Source organism: Anopheles moucheti, chromosome X, assembly GCF_943734755.1.
Source record: "Anopheles moucheti chromosome X, idAnoMoucSN_F20_07, whole genome shotgun sequence".
Lineage (NCBI taxonomy): Eukaryota > Metazoa > Arthropoda > Insecta > Diptera > Culicidae > Anopheles > Anopheles moucheti.
Window position 1 is genome coordinate 9,263,116 of NC_069142.1, and position 21,020 is coordinate 9,284,135.

Below are 21,020 nucleotides of genomic sequence, written 5' to 3' on the forward strand. Positions count from 1 at the left end.
TCCTTGGCTACTACTCCCTTTCCCTATCCTCTTACACACTCACACGCATATACACACGTCCTTCATCCATCTGTCCTTCATTGCTGAGCTTGGCTCATCGGTCAGCACTACTACGCCTATTTTTCTATGCTGTTGGAATGCGGAACAGCAACCAAAAAGAAACAAACAACCTCATTACCCATTCGACAGCTGGTCAGCATTTAGCGGTTGTTGGTTGTTGGTGCACTCCCTCACGCACACGCACACACAGACACACATAGACACATATTGTCCGAAGCATCGTTTCGGTGTGTCACTATCTTTCCTAGATAACGCGAATCGGCCTGAGTCTGTCGCCCTCGTGGCGTTGCGCACATTCATCGATCCGGATGGTGATGATCATTTTACCGCGTCAGTAATGGCGATGTTCGCGCCGTCCATTACCGCTGCCCAGTATGTTCGGTTCGCGGAAATCATTCCGGTGACTGCTCTTGTGGTGATGGTGATGGTGTCGCTTCTTCTCGCCCTTCACGCACACGTCCGACACTACCATCTCCGAGCCGTCGCGCAGCGCCATACTGTCCCGGCCATAGTCACGGCTTCGCGCCGATGATAGGTTCTCCCGGGATCTGTCCAAAACAAATAAAAGACAATGGAAGAAGAGTCATTTGTCGGGTAAGTCTTTTGGTGGCCGTTGTACGCTCCCCGCCTAACCTACCTGTCCAGTTCGCGCGATCTGCTCACGTCCAGATTTTCACGCGAGCGGGACCGATTCACCGGTGCGTCCATCGTTTCTTTGCGCTTCAGACCGGAATGGTTGTGGCTTTTCGACGCTGACTCGTGTAGATTTTCCCACGCCTGGCGGTAGTAGCGGTTCAAACCGTTCCGGGACTCTGAGCTAGAGCTGGAAAAGGATGCGACCGTATTGCAGTCCGGTGAGGCACGATGCCGATAGTGTTGATTTGAGGTGCGATTTCTGTACGAGTTTCGTGTCCAGCAGGGTGTGAGGAGGAGGTGAGTGAATGGAGAGTGGAAGAGAGAGAAACAGATTGAGAGAAGAAAAAAAAACATTGACGTAAGTGACAGTTCGTATCAGTATACTCGGAAGTAATTTGTTTTCAAATTGTAGTTTTGAACTAAACTAAAGACTTGAGAGAAGAAGTGAAGACGTAATAGTTCATAACCGGGGGATTCTTCTGTTTGCTATGCCACTATACGTTGCGAACTCTTTTCTTACCATCCTTTTCCAAGCGAAATAATACTATATTAAACGTGAATAGCAGTAGTTTGACAGACATGAAATTTGAGAACTACCTAAGCAGATAGGTTAAGACACGTTGGCTACAATTAGCAGCTTCAGCTGTGTACATGGCTACATCTAATTCGACATGGAAACCTGAGCCTTTGAACTACTGTAACTTACTGGAATTTTTGCTTAAATTTTGACCCTATGGCGATCTCGTACGGAGGTTCAGCTTCTTGGATGATGATGTGTGTGTGTGAAGTGTGTGCGTGTCTAAAGATTAATACTACACCCCAAGAAAAGCAACATTGATGCACGCGGCGAGAGAAGGAGGTTCTATTAACATGTTAACATTGACCATGACCGAATTACTAAAGGTTGTTTTGTTATTGCCTTCTACCATATCTAAATCTTTTGACGACTATTACAGCTCTGGAGTGAAAACAAACAGGAGAAACAGACTCTCGCTAAATACCATTCAACAGGCGGTTAGTGGCTGGTTGCATGCATAGCTAGTCGTACCCAGTTCCTCATAGATATCCCAAGTACACTACCCCTACAGAATTTTGGAGCATGGAAAACGAGTTGTTCAATTTCACAAGAATTTCAAGACATAACCTGAAAGATCATACGAGAAACGAGATGCCAAGTGTAAACCAATAGCCAAAAAGATGAGCAGACTTTTGCAGCAGTTGCAAGGTGTTTTGAAGTATCCACGACACAATCACACACGGGAAATAGATCAAATAAGAGCACACACAAATTAGGAAACTGCTTGTCTTCATTTTATAAAAAAAGGACATGAAACAGCGTGAACAACAATAGATGAAGCTGCTAATGTATGGTGGTTGGTGATGGAGAGAGAGACAGAGAGTGAGAGTTGCCGGAAAAAAGTTTTGCACTATTCGTTGGTGATAGTGATTTGGTAGTGTCGGTGATGCTTGGGTGTTGGGAATTGCGTGAGGATATCTCTTCTTCGTCTTCTGCTTGGAACAAGGATGGCAGAAAAGTCGTTTGCAAACGTTGGCCGTGTTTTGTTTTATTTTCGGTACGGACGCCTCGCTTGGAGCAAGATGGCGAAAGGTAGTAAAAAAAGTAGTAAGCAAACTAAACAAGGCCGTGTAGGCCTGAGTGGTTAAACGGTGGTTACTAAAACTAACAATGAAGCCAAAAACAAATGAGGAGGGAATAAAAATGAGCTCTTACATTTACGGGACTTATGACCATTGTTGGTTTGGTGGTTTTGTATAGTTGGTGGGTTGGATGTTGGTGGATAATGCTACGTTAGTTGGTAGATAACGCGTTATTCGTGGTTCTGGATGATATTCTGTCTGTTTCTTGCAACTCGCAAACACCTTGGGTTCTCTAGTGAGGGGGGGCCATTATTGTAGTTTCATTGCAGACTTGCGCCCATTTCTGTTCTGGCTTTTTTTTTGTCGTTTCTTGCTCTAGTGGTTATGGCACTTCTTGCAGTGTTGATTTTTTTTGTTGGGGTTTTTTTTAGTAGCAGGTGATTGTTACTAGTGGTAGCGATACATAGTACTGAGGGAGGGTAATTGCGGTAGTAGTAGTAGTACTAGTAATGGCAGTAATGGTAATAGATAATGATAATGGTAGTAAGTAGTATGAGTGGTAATAGTAGTAGTAGTAGTAGTAAGTAGTTTGTAATGGAGTCCAAAATGCCGCCATTGTATCATGCGGTTGCGGGCTGCGTTTGGTTGCAGGTGTATTGCGTTGTCTGGCCAAACACCTTCGGGCTTTAGCCTGCGGGGAATGTCTACTTTTCCGCCGTCTTGTTGAGGTACCACTACTAGTACTACCGAACCCAAGCAGTGTGTCTGCGTGTACCACTAACCCCGAACCACCCGGTAGCTGAAGCGCACTTTGTCCGACCAAAACCATCAGCAGCCGGCTTTGCAGACTAGCTCCGTACAAGTGCGTGCACCCACTTCAGGGACGCGGTTTTGCGGTCACTGTTCCCGTTCTGGAGCATCCTTGAATTGACGGGTAGCTCTCGGTGCCGGTTCTGTGTTTATGCCGTTTCCGATGACGTTACTTCGGCCCGTGTGTTCTGACGCATCGGTTGCGCACGTGTGTATGTTGACTGTGTAGACTGTGTTACCATCTGGTATGCTGGTGTAGGGATGTTGTTTTGAGTAGGTAGAGGAGTCCACTACACTTAGAGGGTTACCCATACTCTGCACCGATAGTCGCGTCACTGCTGTACTGGTGGCAGCGATATGCAATGGGAAAGGGGACAAGGGAGGATACGCACCAAAAAAAAACAGAAAAAACACAACCACAACCACCATCACCGGCACTTTCTCCTTCCCTCCGCACTCTCCTTATCGTCCATTCCACCAGCGAACATTGGTGTTACTCGCTCACATCCGGAGTACAGCAGCGGCTCAACATTCAACGAGGTATTACTAATCCTTGATCGTGAGGCCAACAATCTACTAGACATCCCGTTCTTTTCTTCTTTATTTTGCAAAATTGCAACAAATGAGATATTGCGGCTGTATCAGCATACTACATACGGTACTAATTAATTGCGAGCAACTTTACGAACGTTCGGTACGTACCCATGACCAAGCGTCTTGATACTACTACGTCTAAATAAACCTCCAAAAACAAAAAATGCTGTACGCCAAATGTCAGATAAGCGCCTGTGATTGGCCCTCTAGACATTTTACGCCTGTCAATCGGTATTGCCGATGACGTTTGCTATTTACTACAAACGAACTACAAACAGCGGTAGCAGACAATAGACGGTTCACTCAGTGAACGCAGTGTTGCCAGCGATGGGCGTTAGTAATGTGTACGATCTGCCACAAAATACGTTCGTCACAATGCATGATCTATTTCATGGCATGTGTGTATGTGTTGTTTTGAATTAGAAATTATATCTACTAGTAATACATTCTTTACTCAACTATTCCTTTGCTACTGTTAAGTCTTTGCCTTTGTTTTTCACAAACATTTCCTCAAACCCGCGTAATAAATATTATGCTACTAGTTATACTTAGATAGAAAAAGCCACAACAAAACAGCAAAATGGAAACAAACACAAAACAGCATCAAAACCTCGCTTAAGAGTACGAGAATGTGTTCTTTTTGTGAACTCTAGCAGTTGTGTAGATCGTGTTCATTCTACAGCACCGGCGGACAACGCATTTGATGGATTGATCGTGATCGTGAACGTTTTGTTATCGGTACCGTATGTTTCGACACATGTGGTTGGCACATACGAGGTGTTATTAGTTTTGGACATCGTTGGTGTAACGAGAATGGCGAAAGATGGGGGAAGACAACAATTTCATGGAAAAAGAAAAGAAAAACATAATCATTGGGATGCGATATTAACTCTGCTACTTCGGCTAGGCAGTATGTGTGGCTAAATCTAATAAACAGTGTGAGTAGATATGGTTCTTTTGGGAGGAGGGGGCCGGTTCCAGTAATAGCAACTGGAAAGGGCACGATACTTTTGCAACAGTTATTTAACGTGCTTGTGTGTGTTTGTGTGTAACTTAAAACGAAAATTATTGTGCACAGCGAAATGTCAAGCGAATGCGTTCTTCTATTCCTGGTAACCTGTCATGTTTCAGTGATAAGCGATAATGTAGTAGAAGCTCCATATTTTGCTAGTATAGTAGTAGTAAAATTCCCCTGAGATTCTTAGAAATCTGAATCGTAAATAATAGAGCTAGTTCGTTAGAATTACGAAACCCACACAAGAAAAAAAACATAATCAACTACTAATTTGAGTACTAAAGCCCACTACTTAAATGTTTAGTTCTTTAAGATATGCAGTATCCTGCGTTATTGCAATGTAAACATGGTACAATATACACCATCACCTTTGGAATAGGTTTGTTAGCCGATAAAGCAAGCGTACTAGGGCTAGAAATACACTATTCTACATAAATTCTTAACTCTAAGGCTACTGGTGGAGTTGCTATTGACATATGACCTTATAAACCAATGAAAACGGTACAGTAAAAGTGGTAGTACACTCATAACTTCACAAGAATGCTGTTGGTGCTGACTGGGTAAAGGTATAGTTGGATTTTTTTTGCTGTTGTGAAGATTTGCTTATATTCGATTTTTCCTAACCTTCTGCATCTACCTCGTGGTGAGAAGACGTATAGACGAAATGTTCCTAACATCTGTCAATTTTGTCAAGCAGTTAGAAACAATAATGCCCTCGGTGCGATAGTAACTCTTCCACTGGAAAAGGATGATAACAGTCACCCCCCCCCCCAGAAGGTAGTACAATGGAAAGATCCTGAAGTGAGGTGACATATCGTGCGATTACACGATATCGGTTCTTAGTACAAGTGTTCTTAGTACAAGTTTAGCAGTAGTGACAGGTGTGTGTAAAGGTAAGTACACACAATTTGTTTTTATCTCGGCAAGCAATGAGTGACGTCTGTATGATGTTCTTGTGTGCTTGTAAGAGTGAGTGTTCCTGTATTATTGTAAGGAACCTAAATTTTTAACTTGTATTGCACATAGATGTGTGTGTGTGTGTGTGTGTGTGTGTGTGTGTGTGTGTGTGTGTGATACAGAAATAAAAAAAAACGAAAGCGCAAAGAAAAGCACTATGTGCAAGCATTTGTCTGCGTGTGGGTAGCCACGGTTAATCACCTTCGTACGACGATCACGATGGTCGTGATGACGGCGGCTAGGAAGACGAAACCACCGAACGCACCGAGCGCCACGATCGCGCCCAGGTTCAGCTTCGCATTCTTCGATTCCTTCCGGTCGCCCGTCCCGGAACCGCTGCCGCCCGCACTGCCCAGCCCACCGGTACCGCCGTTCGCACCGCCGAAGCTCGTGAGCAGACCGTCACTGCCGCCGTTGCCGTTGGTGCCGTCCGCCGGCACCAGATCGTCCACATTGTTTACCGCAAACGGTACGTTCACCTTGGGTGACTGATCCTGCCGGATGTTCACACTGCCGGGGATTTCATTGTCCTGCGGATGGTGCGACAGCAGCACGTCCTGCTCGTGGTTCGGTTGCTGGTTGCGGACGCGCGTCGTCGTGACGGGCCGGCGCCCGGTCGTACCGGTGACCGGTGGTCGCTGCGTTTGGGCAGGCGGCGTAACGCTTACCACCACCGGCGGATGGGACGGTTCGTAGATGGTCGGTTTCGGGGTGGCCGGTTTACCGGCGGATGGATCCTTCGACAGTATCACGACGGACGGTTGCTGCGGGCGGAACGGTCGCACCGCTTCCTCACCCATCGATCCGGGTCGCACTTCTGAGGGGGGAGGAGGTGGAAGAGAGTAATCTTCGTTAGTGCCGATGAAGAAGCCCTCGAGGCTGTCAAAGTTATCGTCAAAGGTCGGTAGCTGATCGTCGTGGTTTGCGTTGTGGTCAGTAGCGTCTTCGTCGTCGTTGTTGTCGTCATCGTAGTCATTTTCCGTGTCGGAATTGAAGCCGTCTTCGAGGTTAGGTTTGCGGTAGTAGTAGTCATCGTTACTGTTCAAATGCTTCCGGTCAGGGCCGTCATGCGGCAGATAGCTATTGTCGTCATCCGTACCGTCATCGATCTCGATGCTGAAGATGGGCGATTCGGTAGTACTGCTGGTGTGGCTCGGTTGTGCCGTCGTCGGACCCGCCATATTGATCGTAATGGAGGTAGTCGACTCCGCGGCCGATACTGTACTGCTCTGGGACGGAGTCTGCGTGGAGTACCGCACCGTACTGACCGGGCGTCGTCCACCAGTAGGCTGACGACGCGAAGGAATGCCACCGATCGATGCAGGCGTAGTCGGCGAAACGATCAGTACTGGAGGTGCCCGGGAAGAGCTGGACGCAGTAGATACCACACTCGGGCGAACTGTGACCGGACCTTCGTTATGGTCGACCGGATTCGGTACACACTTCGGTAGCGCTTGACTCCACTGACCGGTTGCTGTGCAGACAATTTCTGGCTCACCATCCGGGATGAAGCCCCGGTTGCAGTGGATTTCCGCACGCGTACCATAGACCGTCTGGTTGGAAGACACGATCACACCGTTCGGGAAGAGTGTCGGTAGTGGATCACACTCAATTAGCTCGCAGCGTGGTGGTGGCCCATTCCAACGCTCATCAATGTCACAGATCAACACGGCCCGACCTACCATCTCGTAGCCTTCCGCACATCTGTACATTACCGTGCTTAGGTAGCCAACCGTACCGTTGATGAGATCGTAGTATCCATGCGGTATCGAAGCAGGCAATCCACACTCGATATCTAGAAGAGAGCGGACAAGAGAGATATTGAGCTCCACGAAGGGCATACACTCAGATATTCAGAGGATATTTAAATGGCTTTAAGTGGCGTTGATTCCTGAGGAATTCTTCCATCTTCCCGGTTGTTCCGATAATTCAGATAAAGGTGTTTGCATACGTACATTTGCATACAGGAGGGAACTCGTTGTAGAATCCAGTCTCCAGACAGGTGCGTTGCTTCGGTCCTACCAGCAGATGTCCTTCGTCGCAGCTGTACTCAACGACTGCACCTACATCAAAGCCCTTCGGTGCGATCATGGTCGAGTTGGGAGGTTGTTCCGGTCTGCCGCAGGCCTTCGGCTCTGTAATGATATCACATCACTCAGTAACTCTACCTTTACTGAAGGAGATGCTTCCCTTTCCCCACTTCCAGAGATACTCACGGTGTTGGCAGATAAAGTTAAGCTGTGTGTTACAGTTCGTGTCACTCCACAGCCACCCCTTGGAACCGTCGTACCGTGCACAGTCCTCATCACCTCCCGGCAGATTCCAAAACGATACCGACACCTCCTCACCACCGATCCATTTCCACGTATTGCGATCCTGTGCGTCACGTACCGCACCCATCCAGTACTGGGAGGAGGTGTCGCTGCGGTGACGACGCCACAGCTCCCAGCTGATGAATCCTTGCAGTGCCGGATTGCTCTCGTTGATCAGTGTGCCGCCACGCGCCCTACAGAATGCAAGCGCATCCCGCAGCGTGGCTGGCTGTCGGCTGTAGAAGATGTAGCATTTGCCGTTGTACGATGCCGACGCACCGGGCGGTTGATCCCGGAACGCAGGACACCGTTCGATCGGCAAGGCCTGGTCGGTGTAGACGAACGCCTCACAGATGGACAGCTGGCTCGGTGCATTCGTCTCCAGATGGACGGACACGAACGCGCCCGGCATCGGTGGGTTGCAGGGTAGAAAGAGTGGTTGCCCTTCCTCGAGCGTACCGGTGAACCGATTGCAGATTGGGTTCGTACCCAGATCGGGACGGTTGTTGCCGACGCGTACAACAATGGTGGCGGGTTTGCCTTTACCTTCAACCAAAACAAAACAAGACAGAAGATATCTCGTGAGTCGTGACCATTAGGACCAGCAGATTGTTGCAACTTACCACAGCACGACTTGCCGAAGTCTAACCGCACCAACTGCACCATGTACGGTTCCAACAGATTGACGTACCACCACGGTACACGTTCCGGCTTTGTCAGCGAACAAGTGTCCGGTGAAAAGAAAGCGGAAGTCGATCCATCGATTGCTTTCTGTGGTATACCGGACGCTTCGGTGGAGATTTGCATCGGAGCCTTACCGGCCGCCACATTCAACACTGCGGATGGAAGAAGATGAGTGTGATAGCATCCATATACAGCGGAGAAATTAAATTCGGCTTGTTTCCCCGCTTTTTTTTTTTGAGGTTAGAAACCTAAAACAGCCTGGTTTGAAAAGAAGCAATATTGTAACCTCATCCACAACTAAAAAAAAACCATTCAGATAAGTAACTGCAGTACACAGCGCTGGGAACTGATGCGTGCGCCCTCGTAGCATTCCGATTCGTTTTCAATCAATACACCCCAGGACCGGTACCGTTTAACAGTTTTAAAAGGGGCATTGTGATGTTTCCTTTTACAAAACCAACAACAACAGCAAGAAGAAACGGCAGCAAGTGGGTCACAACCCGTTTCGCCAAACAACCTTTTACGGAATTCAATTTTAAGATGCGTCTCAATTAGGGCCATGAATTGGTCTGGCCTCGGTAACGCAGCCGGCACCGTATTTTGATAGATTACTCTTTTTTTTATTCGGCTGTTGTTTGGTTGTTGCTAACCACCTCAGGAGGTCAATTGACCTGTTTCTGCTCCCGCATGCCTAACCCTATCAGGAAAGCGCTTAACTGGATATTGAATTCCTACCAAATCTGGAATGTGAAGATCCAGGTGATGTTCGAAGGGAGATGATAAATGGCTTGATAATGATAGTAAATGATTAAAGTGATCTACTTCGACCGCCGTACGATGCTGGTATGTATTGTTAGATTCTGCAGGAGGTCATTTACTAAACGGAAGATTAGCGTGCGGTGCGAGGATTTGGTCGTCTCCACTATGATTGGTGAAGTAAGATAACCGTAAAACTGGAGCACACTGGAAAACTGGAGTAGTGATGGGAACTCCGGAGTGGTTTCAAGAAACCATTCCGACTCCGGATTCAACTTTGAAAAAATCCCGAGTTGATTTTGGATTACTTCTAGATTACTTCGGAATTAACTACCGATCAGGAATTCACTCCGGATCTGAGTCTAGAATGCTCTGGAGCAAACAATTGGAGACAACCCCAGCGATGACATCGGTGTTAATTTCGAAGTATTCCGGAGTTAAAGAGTAGATATGGTACTCAACGCTGAAGTCAATACCAAATCACCGGATATCATCAGCGGTATTCCACGGGGTTTCAAACAGATTTTAAATGAGTTTTGCTCAGTTTTCTTTAAGATTCTTAGTAGTTTTCCTCGGATTGTACAACATTCTACACATTCACACATTTGTGCAGTTTTCCAACGAATTTTCCATAAGTTGTTGAGTAATTTCCTTTAGCAATTTTCTGCTTGCTTAAGGTATCTAAAAGCTTTTCATTGGTATTAAAACACTATTCTTTGGTGAGTTTCTCAGTGTTTTTGACAATCTTCTCCTATCTTTGGTGTTGCTCTTGATAATCTTCCAACACTAATGTTGACCTGGAGCTGACTCCAGAATGTGTCGGAGTAACTTCGGATTGACTCCGGGGAAAATTGGATTGTACCCAACACTAGGTTGAGGATGAAGGGCGCCTCGCAATATACCGAACTTTCCTGAGCTGGATTACCGATGCCGCTAGATCTTTTCCACCTGTCAAATTGTCTATCCCACCTATTAGCTTTATCAGTACATCAGTTCCAAATGAAGAAATTTCATCCCAAAACAACCGAAACACTGCACAGTGTAAAGCGCTGTTGTTCTAGTACCTTTTCTTCTGCTTCTTCAAAATAAAAGGAGGAGTATCCATTATCCATTAATTATCCTCGCCTGGAACGTAACGCCGTGCCATAATTGTTGGAGTCAGCCTCTTTCTCCGATACACACCCAACCATTTAAGCACAAACACTGCTGTGTTTCCCCCCTGCAACCGCACAAAACATCGCAACAACAACAGCAGCACAGCAGTAGTGGTACAGTACCAGGTGCCCCGGCCAGGTGCGGATCGAAACCAGACACTAAACATGTGTGGGGTGCAGGTGGTGCCGGTGTGGTGCGGTGTTTCCTTCTTCTCTCTTTTAACGGTGTTATTTAGCACTTGAAACTGTGCTGTGCCCGAACACAACAGGTTGCAAACAACACAGCGGTACGGGCGAAGAAAGAAGGATCGAATCGTGTTGCGCCTGTCGTTTACAAGATCGGGATCGATCGAGCAGGAATGCCACCGCGGAGTGGGCTGAGGCGGGAGCGAAATTCGTCAGAAACAAATCAGTAATCATTCATCCAGGCTGCGTGCCGGAGCTGTTTTCGGTGGCTGGAATCTAGCGCGGCAAACTAGATGCCGTTAATTTCCGTACCGTGTGCCGACCACCACAAATAGGCCGTCCGTGTGGAGGGTGTAAAATGGCGGCGTGTGTTACAGCTACAGACGCCGTAATCAACACAGAAAAAAAACCGAAAATAGGCAAACGAAAATCAATTATCAAGCAGATCTTTCGCTGATCTAATAGAGGTATAATTCCGCCCCGTCAAGCAAAGCGGAAGGATAGGTAAAACGTTGAGACGGGGGGTTTAGGTAAGATCTGTTCACAGTGCAGGGCACTTTCCGGTTCGAACAACTGGAGTATGAAATTGGCGATTATACAAGATACTATAGGAACTCCACAGATCTAGCAGGTGACGAAAGATAGAATTGAGAGATGAAGGTGACATTTACATTGCGCAACTCGACGTTTATCTCCAGTATCTGGCAGATAGCTTATCTTCAACGCGTTGCTTCAACCGCCATCTTGAAGTCTCGGTGTGGTTGAAGTTCCTTCACCTTATGCTGCGAAGCAACAACAGTTCGAAAGCGACTCTAACGTACAATCAGGATCCACACAGGGCCACGCAAAATGTGAATGGAGCTGGCAATCATATTCGCGTGCTTGGTTGCCTCCGGGGGAAGCACTCTTCCAGGTCGGGCACAAGGTCTATGCCGTCATCGTGACACCGATCGTGTGCGCACACCGAGCAAAAGAATGTGACTGGTGAAAGCGAAAGAAAGCGCGACAAATTTAGCACACACACACATGTGCATAAGCCTTCAGACTCCTCAGAAGTGGAGGCGAAAGAGGGGCATCATCATCATCATCATCATCATCATCATCAGTCACTTGCTTACTTGGCTATTGACACGACGGTGATGATCGCTAAGAGCACCAAAGCACGCGATGGTGACACACGCGTGTTAAAGCTCGAATTGGTGCTGCGTGCAAGGAGGAGAAATTCTTGGAGACATCGCCAACTTTCCAACCTGTACTACCGCAACAGTGGCTTTTCGCGTTGGAGGTGATGAACCCGCGCATTTCTTTCGACCACAGCCCGACTCCGTGTGACTCGTCATCCGAAAACAAGCAAGGAGAGAAAGAGAGAGTGAGATGAAACAACAAGCACACCCTTAAAGTTCGCTAGGGCAGTGCCCATCGACAGTGCTTCAAGTGTGCGAGAGCGCTAAAGGTAAAGAAAAAAAGAAAGTGGCCTCTTTTGTTCTGTTCCATCCAGCGTGCGGTTAGCTGGGCGAGTGTGTTCGTTTTCTTTCATCTATTTGTTCACCATTTCGTAGGGCTGCAAAATGCCATTGTAGACCCCCTAACGAAGGGGAAAGTAGGAAAGAAATTGTATTCATTATGAATGGTGTCTTAGTTTGTTTGAGGAAATGAGAATTAATTGTAAAACATTCCAAACACGTTGAAAGCGAGCGGTCGGCTAGTGGAGCTTCATTCAAGTGACCCACTGACGCATCAACCTTAACCAAAGGACAGTTTCATACATTGATAACTGGCAGCTCCTAATTGAGCTAACGTCTGACAACACACGGGCCTCGTACTATTTCGTTTACTGACTTCACTGTCATTCTGAAAATCAATATGGCCGCCCAGAACAAATCTCATCCTTAATCTAATAGACATCAATATCCTACTGCTTAGCACTGTAAATACTTTCAGACGTCGTGGAACTCTGGCTGCTGAAGGTTATCAGGTTATAGTGTACAGGTTCCAATGAACGATTAATTTAAGTTTTAGATTGTGAAGCCTGAGCGGCAAACAAATTTCGTTCAATAACAAAAGAAATCTAAAATAATGACTTACCGCAGAAGGGTATACCCTCCGGTATCCATTGTTTATCGATGCAAACACGCCGGGACGGTCCGAGCAGCTCGAACCCCCGCTCACAGTAGTACGTAGCGACGGTGTTGTTGGACAGTGAGTCATCGGAGAAGTGTACGCTGCCGTGGGCCGGTACGCCCGGAAATGGGCAAACCTTTGTCAGTGTTCCGGTACCCGCGACCAGGCTGGCCGAGGTGAAGCTTTCTTCTGGAAAAAATGAAAAGTTCAGTGAAAGGAACGCATTAGCTTTTATCACACACCGCACAATTAATGGTGAATATCTGAGGTGGAAGATGTCCGATAGCATTGGTAGTGGTGGAGCCTGCAAAGTTAGACGACGTTAATCTCAACCATGAAAAACGATATAAATATGAACTCCATAGGAAGATATAGGTAAGACACTAATTAGCCTTCGTACAATAGTTTCAATCGTACAAGCATTCATCTCAAATTGTTGTACACCGTTACCTAAATGTACCGTTCAAATCAACCAATAACAGTTGCCCACTCTAATCATCATTCTTCAGCCTGTCGCTTTGATTATTGTATTGTCCGTTACGTTTATTACCGCCCAAAAAAAACACAAGGGAGCAGAAGAGATCTTCTATTTGTAAAATATTTCACGCCAAAGCGTACGAGCGCATCCAGCTATAACAGACAAACTGACAGCTTTCGTACGAAGAGTGCCTTAAAAGGTACGCATTTGATTGAAGATCATGCCGGTCAGCGCAACTACATACGTGGCGATGGAACGCGTCAAAAGATTATAACAAGCAGCATAAAATCAACAATCCAACCACCGTAGCAGACCTCTGCTGACCTACATACCAATGTGCGCAACGTGTTAGTTCTGTATCTTCCCAGTCCCCTCGTCCGTTACCCAGCCTTGGTTCCTGTACCGTACCCGAATCGAACCGCAAGATCAGGTGGAAATCCGGTTTCCAACGCCAATCAAAATAAATACGAAGCGCTTGAAGAAGCGCTAGGTGAAAGAGGACATCACCCTCCACTGACCACACACCGCCAGAGCCTTCCGAGTAGTGGGGCACGAACCTCGTGGGCCTGAGGAAGTCAAGAAGGCTTGATCTTGTTTGTGAAAGCGGAGCGGACTACAGGAGGAAATAAACTGGGAAAAAACTCAAAACCAAAACAACAAGAAAAAAAAACTCTAAACCAAACTCCCATTTGCGGGAACCTGTTCTACACACGCTGATGATGATGATGGAACGGCACTTAATATCGTGCCTTGGCGGAGGATCACTAGCAGGGCGGCAATAAGCGTTTTTTACACGAATTTGGATTGCTTCGTTTTTGAAGTGGACGTTGATTAAAGGCATTAAATCGAAGCAAATAGGCTGAAGATATCACGTGGAGGGGGAGCAACACGTACGCACACAAGAACTAAAGCACATAAAATGAAGGACGCGACGATTGAGATTGATGGAACTGGATTTTATACTGGATCTACTATCGGGTGAGTGATTTTAGACTGGTTTAATGACATTACTTTTTCGAGGCTAACAAATTCGATCGCAGGCAAAGGTATGACTTTTACATATCTATTCATTTAATAACAGCTAGTAATCACCACTAAACCGCACTCTTTTTCCTCGCATCTTCACATACATCCTCAACTCTCTTGATAGTCTGCTGATCATGTCTAGTATATTCAAGAGCTCACTCGAATGGATGATTGAGTTGTCACTTTTTGACAGCTCAAACTGACACATACTAGCTACAGTAAATAATAGTATACTATTAAAATGTGGGTATTTTATTAGTACTTAGTATCTTCAATGTATTCTGACACTCGTTGTGACATGCATTATTGTGTTGAAATTCGCAAAAGCCACCAAACGCCGAAGTTGGGTTACGAAAATGGCGTTGTTTACCCAAGGTGCAATCAATGTCTGTTTCAGCCATTTAAAGTAAGGTAAGCCAAAGTTCAAACATTTAAGTTTGTCCGATCCTTCCCGGCTCGGTAATGTGTGCAATGTGTTGCAAATAGAGTTAAAATCGAAAACCGGAGCGTCACTAAAAGGGAGCCGCCATTGTACCCCGGCAAAATGGACGAACCTTCCAAAAGGGGGACTTGTGTACGCAGCTTAAATAGTGAGGTTAAGTGTGAGTGTCGCGCAACGTTCCCCCGGGGGGAGAATTGTTTGTTCGGCTACGGATGAGTTTTGGGCGGTTTCACTTTCGCCTCGCAAGCGTCCCCTCTAGCCTTTCCAAACACTTCCACTGTCGTCTGCCATATTTGTTTTTTTTTTCGGCGTTATTTCCTTTTATTTTTTCGTCTGTCATTGCGGGCGCACGGGTGAAAGTGAACTGCCCCAAGCTGGTGTGGTTATTTTCGTTAACGAGCCACCCTTTATTTGTGCACTTTATTTTTAACTTTTTATTTCATCTGCTGTAAATGAAGAGATTGTGTGGGAACGTCAGTGTTGCGCGGGATTGGTGCCGGCACCGGTGTGGCTCGTTTGTGTTTTGCAAGAGCGCGAAAATTATACACAAAAAATAGAAATTGAAACATTTGTGCACGCCTGTTTTGTATCGGCTGTAATGCTGTCCAATAAAGGCATCCAAGTATGGTTTAAATGGTCCCTTCTATCATATAAATGGATAAAAAAACAACAACAAATCAATTACACCTCTGCGCCTAAGTAACAGTGGGAAGCAATCATGTGAGAGAATGTGTCAGAGAAGGCCTAACGCGATTAGCAACGGCGATGGTTAACTGCTCCAATCATCAATGCCGTCTTCACTTTCCGACCTACCATCAGCTTTAGACCGTTTGGCGATCCACCCCCAACAACATCTCACGGTGTTGGAGGAGTGTCCGGAGCGAGCTGATCACGCGGTTGTTGTTTGTTTCTTGCTGTTTTTTGCCGCTCTTCACACCCTTCTAGCTGTCTACCTTTCTTCCGACTTTCCAACGTCGCTCGACAACCAGCAGAACCACAACAATGGCGAAGCAACAACAGAAAATCGCGCAACACTACCACGCAGTTGGGAAGTTGTGGCAGGCAGGCAGCAACAACAACAAAAACTGCTAAAGGAATTTTTAGGCACAGTGGCCGCTCCTTTCAGCAACCCCAACCAAACCGTGTGGGAATGTGGGCTTCAGTGGTCCGCCATCTGAGAAAGTGATATTGGCACTTTCTGGTGTCGTAATGGCCGCTTCCACCACCGAGTTTGTGCGCTAAACACTGGCTTTTCCCATTGTTGTCGTTGCACACAAAAGGAAAAGTGATCGAACTGCTGGACAAAGCGTTGGAAGGGTGGGAAGTGCTGGAGAAAAAGATCAATTACAGCGAGCAAACAGAAGAAGCGAGCAGAAAAGGTAAAAAGTCACACGCCAGAAAGTGAGAGTGGAATCCGAGAACGACCGTGCTGAAGCTGGTTAAAAGTTCAGGCCAAAAGCCACAAACGCCACGCCGGAAAGAAGACAGAACAGGGATGGAAAACAATAGGAGGAAAGAGCAAAAAAACGCACGCACACACACCCATGCAGCTTTGAGTGCGAACGAGCGGTTAAAGGAAGGAACGAAGTGACCAGAGAGAAAGAGAATCAAAATAAAGCTGAGCCACAAAGGGGTGGAAAAAACCCTTCAGCAGCAAAACAAAAACACCAAACATTCCAACCTCAGTTGAACTTGAATCGTACCCTTTGGCCACCGGGCTCGGAGTGCACCATTGGCGTAGCATATCGCTGTGGTACGTACAACCACACAGATGAAGACGACGACGACGACGGGAATGTGAAAGTATATTTGAATGGTTTTACATGCACTACCAGGAACCATCTTTCTTTCTCTCTCTCTCTCTCTCTCTCTCTCTCTCTCTCTCTCTCTCTCTCTGTTATTCCCTCCTCTCTCTGTCTCTCGTTCTCGAGATTTCTTCGCACGAAAGACTTGTCGAACGTGAAAGCAGGGAAAGCTGCAATATTTGCATTCAATCCTGGGAACATAGGGAAAACAGCCAGAGAAGAATATCTAAAAAAAACATGGCCGAGTGTAGGTCCACACTACAATTCCTTCTCTGTGTGCGAGTGGTTGTAACCGGATGCCTTGGGGGTAGTTGGGAAAACGGAACCATGGGGAAGCACCACTCGACGGCGTCGATGTGCCCGATGTTCTACACCCGTTAAAGTGCATGTGGTGTCATGTTTTTTGGAGATGACTACGGCAACAAAGTAGTGACATGAACCAGTGGAATATGTGTTGCACGGCAAAGAGCAAAACAAGTGTTTTGTTTCAGTGTCAGGTTCGGTTTTAGTCAGTAGACAAATTCAACTCAGCAAGACAAGAGAACAAGAGAAATAAGGATGGATGGTATTAGGATCAGGTTCAATGTGACACTTCGGTACATCTGGAGACACCTTCACTTCAAGTCAAGAGATAACTTGGAACTCTTGTCTATCTTCAGCAAAGCCCTCTAACCTACTCTGTTTGAATTCTTCAAATATTCCAAGTGCTGTGATATCTCACAACGGAGACATCGAGAAGATTTGATTGCACATTTTAGACATACAGACTTGATTACAATTTTCAAAAAAGATATTTTGAATTCAAAATACCTAGAACATCTTCAAAAGGTGGCATCTCATCTGTAGACTGGTGAACTCCCATGCAACTTGTAGAAAGGGAATTCTGATGAAGGTTCAGAATCTTCAACTTCTACAACCCCCAAAGTGACCAGACTTGATAACTAAAAACTGTTATACTGTACTACACCCGTCTGTCAGTCGCATTCAGAGCAATTCGAAAGTGCTGACAAGGAGTCCGCCATGTCGTGTAGTATTCGCGCAAAATATCCCATTATCCGACAGCTAAAGTTCACGCTCTGGTTAGCCTTAGAAGTCTTGTGTGACTTTGACATCTACCATCTTTACCATTCACTTCATGTCAATAACAGTCCCCACATATGTTTGGTCGTGAATGCAATGCACTGATTCAGTTGCAACTGTTGCGTGAAAACCGAAGAGCCCATCGTATGCATCCAAGACGCGTGCTCACCATCCCACCCATCCGGAGCGCGCTTGATGCAACCGGGTATATACTGCTCCAGAACCCGATTCCCCGTCAATCCTATCTGTCAGGCTAATGACGGCAACAAAACAGCACAAAAATAGCGAAAGAAAATCATTGTCGACACAGAAACGAATGGGCACAGCACACTGAATCCAGCCGGTTGGGCAAAGCAAAGGGCCGTACCGAACGCAATTTACCGTACCGTGCAAGGGGGGACCTGCAGAAAATGGCTGCACTGGTTTTGGGGAAGTAAATGTTGCGAAACCTCAAACGCCACGCTTTACGGTACAACAAAACCGTAATAGTCCTGTGGTTTACTGACTCCAAGCACTACTGCAAGTGTTGTGTGTGTGTGTGTTTAAATTTATTTCTTTTCATGTTCCGTCACTTCTTTCTTTTTTTAAAGCAACCAGGAGAGAGTGAGAGGATAAATTAGCAGTAGGCAATGAACTATTAATTAGCAAAAAAACCGTCTGAAATCCGTCGACTCCACGGTATTTCCCCGGAGCGTAACAAAACGCAACGCGCTGAAGTCTCCATCGCTGGCCAAGGGTTTCTTTCCTCACCTGGTGAGTGCATTAAAAACTGACCGAAAATTGTGTATAACAAAAAGATATACATACATACGTGCCGTTCCAACCCCTGTCTTCCCCCAAGCAACTCGTATGCAGAGCGTGCAGCAGTTGCTCAGTTTATCTTGTTGGTCATGGAAGTTACAGCAGAACCCAGAGGAACTCACAGTAAACCACCTGTTTAACGTTGCCGTCTTGGTGTTCGTGTACGTGCGCATTTGGCTGCGTGAAGGAGAGTGTGTATTAGCATCGGCCTGTGGTTGGATTACAGTTATTTCCAATTTAAAGCTTTTTTTAAACTCATTTCTCTGTCTCTCTCTTGCTCGCTCGCTCCTTCCCTGTCTGCTGAAACGCAGTGAGCATCAAAGCATCACGCAGGGAAGCTTACGGGAAAACGGACCAAAGTGAAATTGCCTGTCGAACCGTATCGTACAAACGGGGCCGACAAAATTAGGGAAGGAAAAATAAAACCTCAAGCAAAGCTATCAAACATTCGGTGCTCCAAATCGTATAATGCATTATTATAATAGAATGAAGAATGAAACTAGCGACTGTGCGTGAAGAAATGTGACAAATTAGCGATGCTTGCATTTCTATTTCTGTAAAGAAAACTCGCAAAATGTCAATCAGTACATCCAATGCGTTGCTCATTGATTATCAATTGAGATGGTGAGTTCCTTTATCTCGTAACTACTTACTCTCACTGTACACTCAAAATTGTTAATTGGGTAATTTGATCAAATTCTTAATATATAACAACAACTAAAAAGTCTAGCGCACGTTAAGCCAGTCTGCTCATCACGTCTTGAATGCGCAGACATTCATTACGTCATTGAAAGCGATCTCAGGACTTGGTTCTAGCCAGTTAGAAAAAAAAACACTTGACAAAGTGAGTGGCATAAAAAATAGTGTAGTTGTTATGAAGCACTACTTAAGATAGCCGAATAGACCAAGTACCAAATAAACATGATACTTAAAGTTATTTAAGAGCACTAGACAGTGGTTCGTAAAAGTACCTCCTACAGTATAACAAGTATACTACTACTGAGCTACAGGGCACTCAGTAGTACCTACTGAGCGGTAAGTATACTACTGAGCTGCAGGGTTTACCAGACATTAGATATCAAATCAAATATACTAGCGGATGTATCATATCGCTGTATCAGTACTGTGGCACAAGGAAATCTTAATGGTTATTAAAAATGTAGATAAAGCTGTCATACACCTTACCGCCATTAAAAAATGTAATAATGAAGGGTAAACCACACTAACTGTTCCATTCTAACAGTGACAGAAAAAAATAACAAGCGATGGCGGATGAATAGATAAAGCAAAGAAACAATTTGGAGAAATACACGTGAAAGTTAACAGATAATCAGCAGATCTTAAAACGGAACCGACCGCCTCTGATTCATAATGTAGCGCTGTGTTAATACGAACGTATAAATTCATACGAAGAAAAAAACAGTGTGTGGAATGAATTTAATTCGTTTATAACGGGTGTAACATGGGTTACACCCGTTTGCTTGCTTGGTTGGTTGGTTTATCGCTTTCATCTTGAGAGCTTAGTAGTGCTGTCTTTTGCGCTATTCGTTTACTAAGGTGTTATCAACTTTACAATGTTGCCTATTTGCAAGAGATAGTACCTAGGTTTAGCCGTTAGAGAAAGCATATCGCGCCGGTCGATGTGACAGCTGATAGGAGTTTGTTCTAGGTTGGTTCTCTATATTCCATTCTGGATTATGTTGACGAGGCTTGGGAGCATGGCGGTGGAGGAGTAGCTTTAGTGTAATATAGGTCAAGGCCTTGGTATAGAAGCAGGAAAACGGTGCGCTAGTTTCAATAGGCGCATTCTCGCGTGCCCCCGTACGATGCGGAATGACCGGTACGAATGGATGATCATGCGAAAAACCAGTACAACCTGTTGTTGCATCCATGCTAGTTATTATAGCGGTACCGCAGCGGTCGGTGTGTGCGGTAGAGTGTGGAACCGTACAGGAACTACCGTGTCAGTTCCATCCACTGGCAGGAGTAGTGCTTACGGGACTTCGAATCGATTCCCTTTTCGCTTATCTGCTTCGCCTTGTTTGCCTTCTTGGCGCGCCTGGTCTACCGGTGTAGACCGGGCCCGGGTAGACCCGGGTGTGAAATCAGGGCCCGGGATGGTGCAAGCTCCAGATACCTAGATATGCTAGCGGCGTACTTGCGCGACTGCAAACCGATTTGGAGCAAACTTTTACTACCACTTCCCACTTACCTTCATCGGCGTATGTGCTGGTGAGAAGGATGCAGCTGAACAGTAGTGACAAAATCTGCCCGTTGCATCTTCGCTGCTGGCAACGAAGCATTTTTGTGTCTGATTCTGTTTCGTTACGTTGCTATCCAGGGGGCGGTTAAGTTGAATTCTCGGCTCCTTTGATAATACCCAAAGGAACACGACTGCTTCGTGACGTCTGCCGAGGATCTCGCTAGATCACGGACACCGATCGCCCCTGCGCCTATGTACGGGTGGGGGGGGGGCGTTGCTTGTTAAGTATTGGTTGGTTGAT

General features: G+C 46.0%; 1 protein-coding gene across 1 annotated transcript; it reads right to left on the minus strand.

Moving 5' to 3' along the window:
• Nucleotides 1–78: 78 nt before the first annotated feature.
• Nucleotides 79–20,819, minus strand: LOC128307126 (uncharacterized). The gene is made up of 8 exons (XM_053044858.1): nucleotides 20,729–20,819; nucleotides 12,849–13,073; nucleotides 8,607–8,819; nucleotides 7,888–8,529; nucleotides 7,627–7,806; nucleotides 5,873–7,466; nucleotides 698–955; nucleotides 79–608 (listed from the first exon to the last, which is right to left on the minus strand). Exons 1-8 carry the CDS (start codon nucleotides 20,817–20,819, stop codon nucleotides 392–394), a joined length of 3,420 nt encoding a protein of 1,139 aa, XP_052900818.1. The 3' UTR covers nucleotides 79–391.
• Nucleotides 20,820–21,020: the final 201 nt, after the last annotated feature.

Coding starts and splice junctions, on each gene's coding strand:
- LOC128307126 (XM_053044858.1), bottom strand. CDS start 20,819: ATGCTTCGTTGCCAGCAGCGAAGATGCAACGGGCAGATTTTGTCACTA. Junction 8,530..8,606: donor CTTCGGCAAGTCGTGCTGTG/GTAAGTTGCAAC, acceptor TTTTGGTTGAAG/GTAAAGGCAAACCCGCCACC. Junction 7,807..7,887: donor TAACTTTATCTGCCAACACC/GTGAGTATCTCT, acceptor ATATCATTACAG/AGCCGAAGGCCTGCGGCAGA.